Below are 18,733 nucleotides of genomic sequence, written 5' to 3' on the forward strand. Positions count from 1 at the left end.
ACTCCAATCCACAGACAACCTGGATTTGTGATTGACATCTAAAGCAGTGGGGGGGGGCATGGCGGGCAACCTTGTACAAATAAGCCTTTAACCTGTGGGATCTGATGTTACCTCCAGGTAAACAGTGTCAGAATTGAGTTAATCGTAGGACACCCACTTGGTGTCCAAGAATTGCTTGGATATGTGGGGGGGAAATCCTCATATTGGAATTGGTTACAGATTAACAGGTTATTTCAAAATCAGAGTCTTATACTCATCTCTAGATGAATATTTATTTGATGACTCTTTGTTTCTACAAAAGTCCTCTGAGTTAAATTTCCAGTCTTTTTAATGCAAACACAATCAAAAAGAAGACTCTGGCATTTAAGAACTGGCATTTCAATATGTGATATAGTAATTCTTGTTATCACAACCATGACACTGAGTTTATTTTATTTATCTTAGTATATATATTAACTATCTATCATATCATATCATTTTTCTTTATACTATCACTAGAGAGCAGATAGGAAAAACAACTGTAACCTTTGGTTAACTGAAATGATTTTGCATAGATCTGAGGGAACATCTGAACATATTTTACCTATCAAAACCTTAATTGAGAAGTCATATAAGACTTTATTAGAGTATTTTTGTAACTTACTATTTTCCCAACAAAAATTTACTGAACATCTATTAGATGTATAAGGTATTCTGCTAAGTGCTGGAAAAATGATCTATGAGAGTGAAACAAAAGTGATCATAGCAGAGTCTAGTAATTTCTTTCACTGTTACAGAACTGTTGGTGAAATGGGGATGAGGTAGCCAGACTTCCAGAACAGAAAATCAAAGGAACCAAGAAAGAATGGGTTATGTCAAACTTTACCTGCATGCTTGTTGCGTCTGTGGCTGATTCTTGGTGTGGAGGAGCCATTTCCCCGTGGTAGAAAAAGGGCAGCACCTTTGACAGTTAGAAAGCTCTCGCTGATGCTATAAGGAAAAAGTCAAAAGAAAATAAATTAAGGAAGGAAATTAAAGAGTAAGATGGAGACCCACTTTGGTATCATTCTCTCTTCTCTCTTCCAAAATCCCAACTTCACAGGATGAAGTAAAAATAAAATCAAAAGAGACTGGTCATTCACACAGCCCTCTCTACTCTAGACAATTTTTCTGAAACGAAACTTATACAATATTCTATACGCATTACATAGTAGCAGTTAAGAGTAAAGCCTCTGGAAACACATACAAAAAGGGTAAAGGCTCTGGAACCAGAATGCCTGGGTTTGAATCTTGGCTCTGCTACGTCTTACCTGAGTGAAGTTTTTGGGCCTAAATCACTTTGTTTGTAAAACAGGGATAATAAAGTGAGAGGGTTGTAAGGAGTCAAAAAGAATACAGCTCCTGAAAGTGGTGCCTTTAGTAAATATTAGTTACTATTATTAGCTCTATGGTTATCAATAATAGTGTTTCAATAGTGTTCTAATCAGATGTGAATATGCTGAAATACTTAGTTACTAATAATATATCCAAAGTTTGCAAAAATGGTTTATGTTTAAAATACATACCACACTAAAGTGTTACTCAAAATTTTACTTCCACCAACTTGCATTCTGACATGCACTGAAAAGGAGTAGTACATAGGAAGTGTGTTTAAGCCGTGGAGTTTGCCCTCCATGTTATAACATCATTCTTCATGTGGCTGACGGCGCAACAGAAGTGGAGAATTACTCCTCAAGATAGAGGCTATTCAAAATACAATTACTAGTGGATATCTATAGAAAACAGAAAATATATCTAAATTATTTCCTGTCAACAGACTAATAAGCCTTTCATTGCTGCCCACAGAATCTGAAAAGGGTAGAACTTTTAAATCACTAATGGCAAAGTTTACAAACATATAACGGAGAGTTCTAAGTTTGTATATAAGTATGTATGTTATTCAGGGTTAGCTAATGTATTGTAAATTATGCTGCCTACTCAACATTTCCACTTGGAAAACTAATTGGCATCTCAAAATTACATTGCCAAAGCTAATCTCTTGAGTCCCCTGTAAACCTGATCCCTAGCTTCATCCACTCAAGTTGTCTAGGCCAAATATATGTCATCATTGGTTTCTCTTTTTCCCTACCAAAAAAAAAAAAAGAAAAAAAAATATATATGTAATTCATGAGAAAAAACACATGAGTTTTACTTTCAAATACATCTTGAATCTGTCTACTTATCTCCATTACCACTCTAACAGTGGTCCATGGCACCATCATTTTTCACTCAGACCACTGTAAAAAGCTTTTGTTAAAGCATTTTTTTTTTTTTTACAGACATCAAACATATACAAAAGTAGATGTAATAACATAATGAACTCTCATGTTCTCACACATTTCAGCTTTAATTCATGGCCAATTTTGTTTAACATCCTTTGCTTTATCCCCGAAGGGAAATTAATCCCAGATATTATATCACCATAAAGCCTCTTAACTGGTCCGTCTCCGACTACTTCTGCACTGCTACTATCCACTTACCAAACAGCAACCAGAGTGATTTATTATAAATCTGTTTATAGATCTCTGTATTTTAAATTTATAGGTAATATATCATGTCACTTTCCTGCTTAAAACCCTCCAATGGCTTCCCTTTGAGCTTATAAATAAAAGCTGAAGTCTTTAGCTTGGACTTCAGAGCCCTGTAACATCTGATAAGTTACTTCTCTGATCTTGTTCCATCTCTTCTTTTGTTTACTATGATCTAGTTGCAATGCCTTCTGTTTTTTCCATATTTCAGGCCCCTTCTCAGGGCCTTTGTGCTTTTTGTTTTCTACTTGGGACACATTTCTCCTGCCCTATCACTAAGTCAGAGCTCCCCTTCTATCCATTCCAATCATATTCTATCTTGTTCTGTTTTGTTTTCTTCAGGATATTTATCATGCACTAAAACTATATTTATTCACTTGTATACTTGATTGCGGTTATCTTCTTATAATAGAATATAAGTTTCACGAAGAACAAGGATTTTATTTTGGTCAGCACTGTATCCACAACACTGGAAATAGTGCCAAGTACATATCGGGCGCTCAATAGATATTTGATGATCGAATTCATTCACGCCATGGTTTTTCCCACACTGTTATATCTGTCTCATCACTACAGCAGGAACTGTAATTTAAGACAAGAAAATGGAAATCCTGTAATCTCACATGTAAAAAATTATTGTTACAGAACTCAACATATGTGGCAGAGTAACAGACAATAAAATATAAATGTTTGATAATAAATTAACTAGCAAATGAAATTAAGTCACCTCGCTAATGTTGTCAGTTGCTGACTCAATTCTATCCTTTAATCAAGTGGCATGAAGCTGATAAACCTCTGAGGTAACCTGCCAAAGAGATTGGAACATGGCTTCTAAAAATAAACGTAAGAATCCACAGACACCACTTTAAAATTTGTATGCTGGCTGGGAGGGGCTGCCTTTATGTTGTTTTGTTTTCATCTTTAAATAAAGCATTGCGCTCTTCTTGTGGTCTGTTGCACAAGTCTTGTCTCTTGTTACATTCGTGGTATGCACATGTTCCCCTGCTGTGGGTCGCTCACATTACGGGAACAACCTAAAACAAAATGTCTGAGTGACAGGATGAGTGGGGTACACCACAGACAGGAAATGAAATTCACACTTCTGCCAACACAGCAACTGTCTGCTTTAGTAAATGAAAATATTTTAAAAATAAAGGCTAAATATTCTACCTATCACCAGACAAAGTTACAGCTGCGGGCACTTTGGTTTCCTGTAAACAAAGTAGTCTCTACATCTACAAAAGAAGTATATTTGTTAAGAGTTGAAAACAACCAGGCATACTTCAGTCACTCCTTTACTGAGAGAAGTAGTTTCTCTTTGACAAATACTAGTTTAAAAACTACCTTCCTGGTTTTTGGAGTTCTGTAATACTGTTCTTAGATACACTTATTGCTTTTGCTTTAAAGCATATCTAAGTATGCTTTAAAATGCATGTAGTGCTTTCACAAGGGGAGGATTGGGTGAGTGGACAAGGGCCTTTGGTTAACTCAAAGTTACCTAGAAAATTTCTGTTTATAAGAGAAAGACCAGAAGTCAAACTCACATGCGGCAAAGGGAAAAGATGCCTTTCTATTTGAATCATCTACACAATTCTCAATAAACTTTTGTGATAAAACAGTGCACAACAGATCTAGCTGAGCCAGGAGACGGCCCTAGGTGCAGCATAGGGTCCCACAGAGTCATAGCAGACACACTCTACATGATACAATTAACCCTCTTTATTTTGTAACCTCAGATTATGACTCTCGAGTTATCACACAAGTGGTATATACTGTTGGTCACAAGGAATGAATGTGGCAGATTACAAAAATCTCTTATAAAATGTCAAAACTCTATAAATGCTATCAAAAATGTGATGGCATTACAGTAGCATGGAAGTGAAAAAATCAAATTCACAACCTCCTGAGTTGAGGTGGATCAAATTCAACTTGAAAATTAAATGCTTTATTTGCATATGAAAATTATATGCAAATTTAATCACACATACTTCAGTGTAAGGGGAAAGCTTAGTATATCTTGCTAGAATAGCAAGAGATTAATTTATGTAAATATTAGTCTTTCTGAAACAGTGGCCCGAAGATTCAATCGGCATAGAGTTGGTCTCTAATGAAAAATTTATGTCAGGTGAAAACTTTTATACTTTTTCTTAATTAACTAGTTCTCTCTAGTCTGGATCCAAAATAGGACTTCTCCAGTAAATTCTACGGAGCCATCCATGCATGATTACAGATGTCTAAGTTAAATGCAAACCCAAAAGGACTTAAAAATCCTATATTAAGGAAAACACAAGATAAAGAGAATATCATTCTCGATCTAAAAATGGAGAGAAATTAGCTGCTTGATAAAATGACACGGGATCATCTTTCTATCACAGCGACAGTAAAGTTGTCACCCTTATCAGAATACAATTGAAAATCTATTCCTCTCTTGCCATAAGATCACTTGCTCAACAAAGAGAAACTCATCTCCAGTTAGATATATAAAATCAGCTAGCAACAGCTAACTTAATTAGATGCCTACTATATGCTAGGCATTGAGCTAGGCGCTTTACATTTTTAATCTTCACAGCATTCCTATGAAGCAGGTACTATTTTTTTTACCCTCAACTTATGTGTAAGAGACTCAGGGCTCAGAGATCATAAGTTATTTGCCCAAGATCATACAGCTAGTAATTTTCAGAGCAAGGCCTCAAACCAAGGTCTGACTTGAAAGTTCATGCTCTGAATCATTTTCTACTGTGCTGTTCTAGTTTCATGATATAGTTTATAGAAGATGAAATATGTGTCTCCTTACAGAGCTTTTGAACAGAATTTAAAAGCAGAGTACAGAAGTGAGAGAAGAACTGAAATCCATCCAGCTCTCAACTCTTCTCATTCCTTTTTTGTTCCCTCTATCAAGGCCATGAACAGAGGGACTATACTAAAGGAAATGAAGAACATCTGGCTGAGAGATGAATCCAGATGGGCTAGACAGTAGAGAGAGAACTGTAACTTCTGTTGGGAATGATAGTAGCATTTTAGACTCAAAAATAGAAGAAAGAATACTCTGCTTTAAATAAATTTGGGGAAGCACTCTGTGCCAATTCCTCCCAATCAAAATCACTTCTTAAAGCATGAAATTTGTTAACTGGTAATTTCGTCTCAGGCAAAGCATAGATGAAAAGGTCAGTTAAGGGAAGAAAATACTTAACTGTTTTGTGGTTGGAATAATCTTTAAGGAATGTGGCCAGGGTGATCATCCATGACCAGCAGGTAGGCCAAGGAAGCAAAACAAAGCAACAACACACCTGGCCAAACTGCTGAACGTCAGTTGGAGAGACATTCTTCTGTTTTACATGCAACACACAAGAAGAAATTATTTACCATGGAAAATCAAGTTTCAGCAAGTGGGTGTAATACTTTTATCTTAACATCAAGACGAAGGAAGTAGGTTTTTATGTTTATAATGTTTATAATGCCAAACTCTTGAGTTTGCTTGGTATTTCTGCCTGAAACCAAAATTTAGAGGTAAATTATTGTGTAATAATATTGATTGCACACAATATAATTGTACAAGATGAGTTGGCTGGAATATATGTAAAATTTAAATCTAAACTAAATCAAATCTAAAACATAATCTAAACTGTTATATTTCTGTCTTGAAGAATATTCATCTAGGGGAAACTTTCAAATACCTTCTACCCTCCTAATATTCTCCCTGCCCTGATAAGCTTTCTCTGCTTATTTAGTTGTTTGATTTTCAAACTAAAGACACTAATGAAGCTTCTGTTAATCTCATTAGGTGGAAAGGGGTTCATGCCTCCACTTAGTGTGAACATAAACACATAAAAAGGAAATTTCATAATAAAAAGCTTCAAATATCAGACCAGAGGCCAAAGGACTATAGAGCTATCAATGCTAGTGCCTACTAAAACAGTCTGGCTAAACCTCCAAAAACAGGAAAGAAAAGGTAATTGTGGTTTGATGTATAAAACATGGCTGCAAAAGTCAAAAGCACACTATACCAGATAGTGAGAAAAGTTTGATTCTGTAATCTTAAAGAAACTCAGATTACAATGGGAGAAAATTCTAATCCAAATGTGATAGAAACTATTACCTGTAATTAAACAATCCTCACTCCCACCCCCATCTCTATAATATATGGCCATACGTTCAAGTGACTATATTAGGATGGCAATCAATACCTGGAACCCCCTTTCCTAGGACATAAACTCCCAGACATATGCCTATGAATCCAGGCAGAATTACTTGTCTTTCTGCCAGCAGACAAGTAGAGACTGGGGTGCATTAGTAGAGCAATGATTGGCAAAGTAGAGAAGAGCTTAAGAATCCAGTTCTTACTCATTAACTATAACCATCAGACCATTTTAGTTCCAGCTAATCTTCCACTTAAACTGTTGCACAACTATCCTCAGATGAAGCTATTTGTTTTTCCTCTTTCCTACTTTCTACAATCTAAGAAGGAAAAACAAAAAGGTCTGTTTGTTCAAGGCTGAGGGACAAATTCCAATAGGACTAATCTTCCTATAGACCATAAATAAGATGTGAAAAAAAAAAAAACCCAGAAATTTTGATTTGTTCATTTTGAATGATCATTTACTGATATGACCTTATAACTATGGATTCCATTTTTGCCTCAAACATGTGCATTTTAGAAACGTTCAGAAACAAACATAATCCAGGAGCAATAATTTTACTGCTGGCCATACAATTCAACCTTCCAATTTCTACAGACTGGGATACATCTGAGTTGACAATTGTTTTTGGCTGTCCAGCAATAGATCTCTCCTCCCTAATTTCACCCTTTTGGGGAATCCCCCCAAATATGCACGGTTTTTGGTGGCCTCCAACTCTGGAACTGCAAAGCGCCTTGCAGGAAGTTAGCAAGTGGTTTAAGCCTGGCCGGTTGGAAACTCTCCACTGAATCTTAGGCAAGTGGCCCAAGGGAACAGCGACAGTGGGGAAATGGTCACATTTACCATGGGGAAAGTGGCAAGGTACAGACCAATCTGTCCCTGTTCCCTGGCCTTCCTTGAATGTCTTTGGTCCCTGCCTGTTCTCAAAGTTTGGTATTTTAGCCTCCCATCTATTAAGTGAGCTCTGACATTCTTCTAACAAATATTTTGCTTAAGATAGTTAAAATTCATTTCTGAGCTTGCAACAGAGAATCTGATACATGGAGTGAAGTTCAGAGGCTTTCATTCCTTGCCCCAAGTCACACTGCTTGTAGCAGAGACTAGACTCAGCCCCATGTCATCTGACACCCAGGGCAGCACTTTAACCCTTTATCCTGAGTTAGATGTTACTACAACAGGACATATTGCTAACCTAATAATTTGAAGCAACCAACAGTTAAAAACACATCTGGTCAGTTCATCTAAAGAGAACAAAGGCAGGATTTCACTGTAAAGCCTGGTGTGACATTTGTTCTATTTTTCATAGCATCCTGAAGACAAAGTTCAGGTATGAGTGGGGAAGATTTAGACATGTTCCCATGAGGCAAATATTCTCATGCTGTTTCCTAAAGTTGCTTCTTTTTTGTTATTCTTTAATAAGTATGTTAGATAATAAACATCGCTTTTTAAAAATATCAAAAACTACATCCAAAAACAAAAAATTAGGAAGACCATGGGGCCTAGGCAGCAGGGCACAAAAGCCTACATGGGAAAAGAAGTGGATGCCTGCCCAGTCCTTGGTTCCTCTTCAGTCTTCTCTGAGAGTAAAAGGCTTTCTTTCTACTAGATGCTACGTGGTCACGCATCCACTTGACCTCCTTTCAGGGATTTAAAATTTTTAGCTTTTGGTTTGGGTTTTAAAAGTAAAACCAAATAATGAAAGGTCAGAGCTGGAGGGACCTTAGAGAGGCTCTAGGCCAGGGCTCCAACTAGTAGCAGGTGGGCCTAATGCAGCACATTTTGTGAGAACAGCATGGATGTAAAATCATTTTATTATTTTATTTTATTTTTTTAATTTTTTGGGTGAGGCAACCCTTGGTTGACCTCACAGATTGCAAGGACCTTGTCGGCTTACAATTCCTTATTTATTTATTATTTTTAAAAAATTTTTTATGCCTACAGCACCTGGTCTTCCTAGGTGGTCTCCCATCCAAGTACTAACCAGGCCCGACCCTGCTTAGTTTCTGAGATCAGACGGGATTGGGCTTGTTCAGGGTAGGATGGCTGCAGATGTAAAATCATTTTAATTTTTGAATACCTTTGAGAAGAGCACACTCATCTTCTAGATCTTCTACTCCTGGACTTACATTGAGCAGCCTGGCCCCAAAACATTTTTGAGACCAGAGACCAGATCTGCCTTCTAGACTCTGTCCATTTGCAGCTACCCTAGCAAACTTCAGCCTTATCTCCAGCAGCCATCTCAAAATACGCCCCCACAAAAGAACAAAATCACCTCCCCTTTCCCCTACCCCCCCCACTACCAACAAAAACCCCTAGGTGCTCATTGACAATCTTGGTCTTAGGCAACTTCCCAGCACAACTGATCCTAGACCTCCTGGTGACTGACAGTAGTGGGGAGTCTTGTTTTCAAGAAGGTCCAACTTCAAGAAAAGGAGAAACTAACTCAGCTCAAAGGAGCCTATTTCTTTTATACCTTGAATTAACAAAGCTTCTCAGTCCTGTGGCCCTGTACTCTAGACTTAAATACTTTTATTTCAAAAAGATAAAACTTAAAAGCTCTCTGGACAAAAAAAAAAAAAAAAGACCTGAACAATTCTTTCTCAATATTTAAAATGCTGGATGTATTGATTACTAAGAGACATGACCAACATTACTTGGCACCAAATTTAAAAATAGTTGGTGGTAATAAACAAAAGGGGATTAACTCGGAAAAACTGTTCAACATCTGAAAAATTATTTCATTTGCATGTTTCAACAATCGCCTTTCCAGGTATTTAAAACACACCTGTAGAAGGAATGCAAGTTGGGCTTTCAAGTACCGCCAAAAAGTCAAACTTTGCTTTTAGATCATTTCTCTTTCACCCTTATGCAAAACCTCTTGTGAGGCTCAGGCCATCTTCTAGTCTTAGTTGCTGTCATCTTCTGATATCCTTGGCACTATCTTTTATTTACCGCTTATCCTGCTCAATCTTCTCTACTTTCACTCTGATTCCTACTACAATCTTAAGAGATTCTATTGTTTATATAGATGAACATCTGACGGTTTTGCCCCCAAATTTCTCGTCCTCCTAATCCTAAAAAATCCTCAGCTGGACTCCATTTAGACTTCTAAATCCCAGAGTCCCTTTGGAAGGCATCAGATCTTGATGAACTTGATTTCAGAAACCAAACTCTCACCTGCTGACTACAACCTCCATCTCTTGTGACTCATGTCTTCACTCTCTCTTTTAACCTGAGAGAAACTCCTAGTCCCCGATTTCTCAATTTTCTTCCAAGCCATCAACTCCTTTTTGGTTTTTCTTCCTTCCCTAACCAACCTAGTCCCATGTTCTATTTCCTAACTGTAAGTTTCCCTACAATCTGTTCTTTGTTTCCAAGTTCCCTTCATAATACTACAGCTTAAAATTATAGGATTTGATGAGTTATTTATTATCGTCTGAGCAGCAAGCTCACTGAGTGGGAATATCTGCCTTGCCTAGTGTTATATATCTAACGTCTAGCACAGTGCCTGAAATTAAGTGGATGTTCAATAAATATATATTGAATAAATGAAAGAAAGGCAGCACAACAGTGAAGATTGTAAAACCATGCATCTGGATGCCACAGCACATTCATGGTCTCAGTGCCAAAGATGTCAGAGGTGACAGTAACAACACTGAGTTGGCTCAGCTGGCCATACAAACACCTCCAAATAGCCCCCTTCCTCCTTTCCTTTGCTATTCCAAACTCTTCCTACTCTCCTCAGGTCCCATCGCCAACTCCTGTTTCCTTCAACTCTCCATACTTAATCTGGTCTTCTACAACATCAAGGAAATGGAGGCTAGCTGGTGTGATTTCTCTCAATTACTTTTTCTCATGGGCAGACTTATCTCCCTTTTCCAATCTGAGAGAATGATGCTTCCAGCTGTCAAAAGTCAACCCTCTCAGTTGTGTCCTTGACCCCATTCTTTCATTTCCTGGTTTTATCATTTAGCCATCCCTCTCTATAATGACTGCTTCTCCAGAGCCTGGAAACATGCTCAAGTCTGTTCTTGCACATCCTTAAAATAAAACCTGTCCTTGATCCTATGTTCCTCTCCAAATCCTCTATATTACTGAAATTCTTTAATGAGAAATCTATACTCGCTGTCCCCATTTTGTTCTCTCACCAGTCATTTTTTCTACCCACTGCCATCTTGCTTTTATCTCACTACTCCTCGGAAACTCTTCCCCATCCTAAGTCAGCCAGTGAGTTCCCAAGTGATAGATCCAAAGGACAAAGATCCTTCAGTCTTAGCTTAACCTCAGTATCTGTTCTTCATTTAGCACCTGGAGCCTTAATATGTACTAGCAAATCACTTTCTTCTTTCTGACTCTCCCCCACATAACTTCTAAGACACTGAGTTCACTTGGAACCTCTCTAAACATCCCAGTTTGATATCCTTTGCCCCTTTGCCAGATACTGTATTCTATCTTATCCTACTCATTGCTCTTATTATCTGACCTTCATAGTACTTTGAAACCCATTTACAACTAATTGTACTTAAAAATCAGAATTTTCAGTTTCTCCTGAAAGATGAGAAAATCTGAACATATATGTTCACATTCACACCTAGCAACAACTGGCCAGAGATGAGCAGTGGTTGTTCCTTTAGATATCATATAGTGCTAAGTGCTATGGAGAAAAACAAAGTAGAGTGACAGAGAGTGCTGTGTATATTTGTGTCATAAGGTATGGTCATAGAAAGTCTCTTTGATTAAGGTGACATGTGAACAGAGAACTGTAGGAAGATCTCTGTGGCTGAAACATGTGGCTATTTGGGAAAAGAACATCAAAGAGCATATGCAAAGGCTCTGAGGCAGAAGCGTGCTTGGCTGGTTTGAGAAACAGCAAGGAGGTCAACAGCATTTACATGTAGTGAGCCAGCAACATGTGGTAGAAGATGAGATCAAAGAGATAGGTCAAGTGGTACAAGTCTCAATGTCTCCTAACTTGTAATTCACCTTCCAATACAGTGCAACTGGATTTTCTTCGGTCTTTCAAATCCAATGGGCATTTTTCAATCCTAGTCCTTCTTGACCATTTGATAGTACTGACAATCTTATACCTTCTTAGTATTTTTCTTAGTATTCCTTTTATATTTCTGACTATTCCATCACATTTTCATTTGTAGGCTCCTATTCTTTTGCCAACATTTAATATAGGTAGTCTTCTATGATTTCTCACCATTCCTCTTCTTGCTCTCTATATACTCTACTGGGTGCCTTTATCCGTATGCCCTATCCTATATACAATGACTCCCGATTAGTTATCAATGATGTATAACAAATTACCCTAAAACTTAGAAGCCTAATATAACAAAAAAGTTCTGTGGGTTAGGAATTCAGGAGCAGCTTAGCTGAGTGGTTCTGGCTCATGGTCTCTAAACAGGATGCAGTCATCTGAAGTCTTGACTGGGGTTAGAAGATCTCTCTCTGAGGTGGCTCCCTCACATGGCTATTGATAGGAGGCCTCAGTTCTATGCCATGTAAATTTCTTCACTGGTCTACTTGAGCTGTCTTTCCCTAGAGTAAATGATCCCAGAGAGAACAAGGAAGAAGTGCAATGACTTAACCTTGGAAGTCACACACCATACTTTCTGCAACATCCTGTTAGTTAGACAGGTCAGCCCTATTTAATATAGGAGGAGACTACACAGTGATATAAATACTGGGAGGCAAGAATCATTGGGAACCATCACGGAGGCTGGCTGCCAAAACTCCCGCATTGGCTCTCTAGCTCAGATCTATTACTAGAGCACCAGACCCATACCATCAGCCGTCTACATATAGCTATTTTGTTGATGATAATGGCAACAACTTTACTGCTATTTCACAAATTTTTATTTGTGAAAACTTGGAATCTAGTACAATAGCATGTCCATCAAAATGGGAGTTGTGTGATGGTGGTGGAAGTGCTTAGGTGCTGGCTCTGAGCACTAAGAAGTAAACTTAAAAGAGACATTGTAATTATCATTTACTGAGTACCCACTCTGGGTCAGGTCTGATGCCTGGTTCTTTACAATCACTGTCTCAGAACTCCGTGAACAGAAGTCATTCTTCCCATTTCATAAATGAGGAAACAAAGGTTTTGAGAGTAACTTGCCTATGCTTACTAACTACACAATCAGTATGATAAAGCAGGGATCAAATCTGAGGCCTATTTTCAAGTTTAAAAAACAACAACAACAACAACAACAAAAACTCTATTCCATGATTTCTTTAGCAGTCTGGAGTCTTTGCCTGTTCTGCACAATGCAGTCTCACTGTAGCCTAACCACCAGGGTACCAATAAGGTTCTAAGGGAATTCTCAATATTAGAAAACCAAGTTTGTTTGTTTGTTTGTTTGTTTTTAAATTGAGTCAGTTCAGCACTACTTTACTGCAGCCTTACAATAAATTCTTAAAATTCACTGGCCACAAAAACTTAATCTGGTCTGTAAAACACTAGTTTACCAATATTACTTATCAAACCATTTCTTCTACAGTTTTTCTACCTTACTAGGCAAAGAAAATGAAATAATTTGCCAACAGGCACTCTTAAAAGTCCCTCAAAGATATTAATTTTCAAATATCAAACCAAGGAGACAAGACATAGGCATGGCAAAATACATTAAATCTCTCTTAAATTTACTGCCTGGTTTTCTTTACTATCACTGCACTGTTGGACTTTTAAAGTGCTTGGGAAAATCCTTATATTTATAATTGTTTTAATTCATAGTACAGATCCTCTTGGCCCTGTCCTAGAGCATAAAGAAATCCAGGAGGAACACTGCTGCCAGTGCTTAGGTCTGGTCACATACAGAAGCAGTTAATTTTCGCAAAATAATAATAATAATGATGCTGCTGATGATGATGGAGGAGCAGGAGGAAGAAGAGGATTAGAAAAAGAAAATAAATAGCAAAAGGTAAAGTTCAAAGGACAATTTAATGAGTTGTCAAAGAAAAGGGAAAAAGAGAAAGCAAGTGTCAGTTGCAGGCCTTAATTAACTCATTTTTAACCAACCCAGTGTTCCTTACTTCCTACTCTCTTCCCCCTTACACGATCATTTCAGAATTACACCACTAAGACACATGAAAAATTTATTCTACTGGTTCACTGCAAATTTAATTTATTAAACTTTCTTGGTGCCAGATGTAATGTTGAATAATTTACTTTTCAAAATCACTAAATGTACATTTTAAGATAAATTTATGACAAAGCAATGACCCCACAGCACTTTCCCCTCTATTTTCCAGATAGTATTCCTAACAAATCAGACAGCTAGGGACAAATAGATCACACATAATATTTTGCAATACTCTAGAGTACGATGTGAAGCAATGAGACTTCCAAACATTTCAGTCAGGATTTGGAAAAAAGAGGAAAATATTCAAATCAAAATGATCCAAGAATAAATTTAAATTTCATATGTGTTTTAAACTTTCTGGAGGAAAAGAAGTTAAAACATCATATATTTGCTCCAATGTAGGAACAAACATTGCAGTACAATCCCACACTTGCTGCCTAAATTGTTTTTAGTTACTGGTTGAACTAGGTCCTATAAACTACCCCAAAAGGCAACATATGACACAGGAAAACATAAAGAACAAAAGGAAATTTTAACTGCCAAAGGCAAAATTTCTGTACAATGATTAGAAGGAAAGCTGCAATCCTAAGGAAAGTCTAATATCTTCTCACATGGCAATAGACAGCTAGTGTGGCTATACATTAAGTCTTACAGACTTCCTTAGTCATCAGGAAACCCTACACACCACAGAGGTCCACTCTTTAAATGTCTAACCTCAAGGGACCATGGTTTCTAAAAGGAAGGTGGTTGAAGATACTCAACATCTAAACAATCTACCAAAATGAGAAGACACAGTTCATTTTGTTCCTTTTCTTGTCAAACAAGAAAGGAAAAATAATGAGGCAGAGATGTGGACTTATTTACCACTAGAAAAAAACCAAAATGTGAGACAGCTCTGATAAGTAGACAGCCAGTTACAAGTGCAGCACTGCTACTGACAAGATTAACCAGGGAAAGGTGAGGCTTGCAACAAAGAAAGGGCAAAAAAGTGTAGATATGGGTTTTCCTTTTGGTTGTATAAATTGATAAATTTATATTTACTATAATACTGATACATGGACTAATTCTGTGTTTTCTATTTATCCTGCTTTTATTTTTCTTGTATGTTTCCTTTCTTTTCATCTATTAGGGTAAAAAAATATACATTCTATTTCTATTTTTCACATGCTTACCTTAAATTTTAGTAAGTATATTTAATGCAGCAAGTCATTATTTCTACTTTGTAGACATGTTTTTTTTCTACATGAGGCTGCCCTGGGGTGGGCACAGTAATGTGTTTGGAAAGTCAGTGTAATTTAAAACACCAATTTTTAAATGATAAGAAAATTTAAAATCCTACACGTATATATGTCTTACTTTTAAAAATAAAGGTTGCATCTGAGCTATACTCTGAAAACTAGAATACTAGGGTCTAGAAAAGGAAAATAAAATCAGGACTCAATGACAAAATGCTGATAAGCTGCAAAGCCCTTTCGGTAACTCAAGACCAAAAACCAAAAGATGGTGCCAGAATCAGGAAAAAAACAGGGAAGTGGCTGGATGACAAAATGTCTGAACTTCTGCTTAAGAAAAATAATATAAACAGGCAAAAAGCTAAGTGAAGAATCAAAAGTAATATGGTAGGAGTAGAAATGGCAATATTAGTAAGGAAAGTGGCACTGTGGGTGTTTTTTTCTTTTTTGCAAATTTCTTTTCCATGATGTTGTTATATTGTGTTTTCAATTTTTAAAAAGGACCAAAAAGCAGGAGGGAGCAGTACAGGAAAACACACCGTGGGAACCGAGTCAAGCACACAGATGTTTTGCGTAAGCTGCATTTTCAGAGACATCTGCCTTTGTGCAAGACTTGAAAAAAGTAAAGCTGTAGTCAACAAGTTCTCCAAAGTGAGGGGTGGGGCCTGAGAGAAAGTGAGCTGTGAAGAAACCAACAATTAAAACCCTTAGGTCTGAGAAACAGTTTCTTAGATTAAGTTCCTCATTTATGAGCCACCTTTGCCCCAAATGCTTTGCCATTAGCAATATCTACTACTCAAACAAGGGGGCCTCAAGTTGCCCAAATGTCTCCACTCAAGTGACTGCTGAGGTTGTCAGCAGTGCCACTTAGCTCTTTGCAGAGAGCTTATCTCCGCGGGAGATGAGATAACCTACTGTATAAAAATCTGAGTGGGAAGCACTCAGATTTTGGAGAGTGAGCTACTCTCCACTTCTTATTCCAATTCTAAATAAAAATGCTTATCATGTACAGAAAAAATTCATGTAAAAGCAAAAATACACACACTTGTTCATCTGTTCTACTGTCTTGCTTTGGTGTATGTTAAACTTTCTGTTTAGTGAGATGAATACTCCTAGGTCTATCCTGTATGCTTTTTCTGTATAAGGCAATGAAGGGAGAGTGCCTTCACACTGCTTTATATAGTGCCCAATCTACAGGTGATCTTAAAATAACAGGGATGGTTCTGAAGACTCAAGCATACTTCAGAGAATAATAAAATATGAAAGTCATTTAAAACCTCTTCTTTGTTCATGTGGCTGTTGTGTAAGCCCACATGTATACAACACAAACTACAGGGAGAGGCTGCCTTACTTGTTCTTGTTTGCAGCCTTCAATCATGACTTATGCCAGTGGGGAACTTTTATTCACAAAAGAACTTTAAACTTACTTGCAAAGTTCTCAAAAAGGTCAATCTGGTATTCCGTTGTGAACTTCCTTTTTCTGAGAAGTTGGGTGTGTTGTATGGATTACTATCCTACATCTGTCTTCTGGGCAAGTCAACTACAAAAAAATTTAGCAATTTCTTGTTCAGGCACATTAGCCTCTTCTAGGTCGTATATGAGCTCCCTTTACTGCTAACATGACAGCGAAGCTGATAATTTGTATATATATACACATTTGTTAGGATAATGCTACCCAAACTACTAACATCTTACTGTATGGAAAAGAGTAGAAGAAGGGCCACAGTAAAGATGGGGAGAGGTAAGCAGGGTAAAGATCTGAAGGGTCTCATATGATTTGCCAAAGAATTTGGACTTTACTCTGAGGATAACAGAGATCAAAGTCTGCATTTGCAGAAAGATTCCTCCAACTACAGTATGTATGGAGAATGGACTGGAAAAGGCCAAGACTTAGAAAAGGAGAGACAGATGTTACTTGAGGAGTCCAAGTAAGGGAGAAGGGTGGTCTGATCTGCTAATGGGAATAAAGAAAAGACGGATATTTGGGGGGATATCTATATTACTTTTTGGTAAAAATTGTAAGAAAAACCTGAGAAAAAGTCTTGATATGTGCAAACTCCGTGTACTCAAAGAACATCTTTTTCTTCATACTTCCTGACTCTTCAGATAGACCCTTCCCTTTAACACTCAGGCATGAGGGTCAAAAAGAAGTCTATTTACACGGCTATTAACTTTCACACCACTTGCTTTTGTCCAAACTTTTCTCAAAATAGGGTTTTCCTCTACTATCTCAATATTCTCTTAAGTTATTCTTTGCTAATCCTCAGATTTGGAGATCAAATCTGCCTGAACCTATCTGCCAGCTAACAGCCAATCATCCTGCACAAGCTAGGCAATTCTTCCTTGTGTCACTTTGTTATCACACACGTCTATATCATTTCCTGTCAGGCACCAAACTTCAAGCATCAAGGACGAACAGCTGTAGAGAATGCTTTTACATAAGACTTCCCTCCTTCCTTAAGCCCTATTCAACGGATATGACAATATACTGATAAGTAGTCAAGGCTCAAGTTAAATGAAAGATGATGCAACTAAGTTTTGAAACCACCATTTTAAACCAGTCATAAAGAAATAAAGCTTAGTTGTCTGAACATAATAACTAACAAGAGATGAATTAGAAACTTGAGACCAACTTCGGTCAAAAGCAAGCAACTGAATTTTACTAATTCATCTGCATTACATTAGAAAAGCACATTAGTGAAGAAATGCTAAGCGAGTAATGCTAAATCTTTCTGGTTCTCAGTTAAATTAAGTTACCCATTATTAAAGACTATCTATAAGACAGTTCTCATAGATAATTTCCCCATCTCTAAAATCAGTAGTTGTGTAAAACAGCTGCTGGAGAATTTAAAAAGATGAACCACAGGATATCCAGAGGAAAGGACTAGAGTTAAATCTGAGGAATATCTGATTCAATATATATCTAAATCTAAGTAAGGTTGCCATGTTACAATAGGCAACTAACTCTGCTTCTTCTTGTCTACAAATGGGATCATAACACTAAATGAGATGTTAGAGTAAAATATGATGAAAAATGTAAGGTGGCTGTACCAAACCTTACACAGTCTTCTAGTTCTTGGATCACATTTTCATTGACTCAGGGGAAGGCAAGTAAACAGTTGGTACATACGTGGCCAGGACTCAACTGACCTGGGTTTTCTAATCCCACTTTACCTATGGCTGGGTGCCTTTGAGTCAGTTTTAGGACTTTAGACAGATTCTCTATTCACAAAAGAGAAAAGTAGCATCTCACTTGCTGCATGGAAACAAGAAGAGAGGAAAGAGCATGGAACTGACAGTCAGATGACCTGGAGTTCTTGCTCTGTCACTAATGAACCAGATCTCAATTTCTTCATGTAATATTATAAACTGTTAAGCTTTATAAAAAAGATTATCACTAGGATTCTTAAAAGTATTCTATTAGTTCAAGATGAGATCACCATATTTCTATAGTATTAATAAAAAATATTAACCAGAAAAAAATATTAACTAGGTTTATCATAGCAGAAGAAGTAACTCTCAAAAAGGCCTCTAAAGGTTATGTCACAATGGGCTGGGCTACTCGGCCAATGTGACTGTTAAACCATATAGGTTTATGTTCAATAACCAAATGGTTAATTTCTTCATTGGATTCCTGCTTCTACCAGAAATTTTTTTTTCTAAAAAACAAAAACAAAAAAACCTCCAAAACACACAAAAATTCCCCACTACTCCCCCACCCCAGTGTTGGT

General features: G+C 37.2%; 1 protein-coding gene and 1 pseudogene across 5 annotated transcripts in view; both read right to left on the bottom strand.

The window, feature by feature from the left end:
• Window positions 1–18,733, bottom strand: part of SSH2 (slingshot protein phosphatase 2) — a 223,245-nt gene that overhangs the window by 58,345 nt on the left and 146,167 nt on the right. For all 5 annotated transcript variants that reach the window (XR_005658057.1, XM_039886176.1, XM_039886175.1 and 2 more), the window contains one exon: window positions 866–969. Coding sequence is in view for 4 of the 5 variants with exons in the window: in XM_039886176.1 (XP_039742110.1) it covers window positions 866–969 (104 nt within the window). In the remaining variant the exon portion in view is untranslated. The remainder of the gene's footprint in view (window positions 1–865; window positions 970–18,733) is intronic.
• On the bottom strand, window positions 8,615–8,733 carry LOC120621226 (uncharacterized; annotated as a pseudogene).

Source organism: Pteropus medius, unplaced genomic scaffold (assembly GCF_902729225.1).
Source record: "Pteropus medius unplaced genomic scaffold, Ma_sr-lr_union100, whole genome shotgun sequence".
Classification (NCBI taxonomy): Eukaryota; Metazoa; Chordata; class Mammalia; order Chiroptera; family Pteropodidae; genus Pteropus; species Pteropus medius.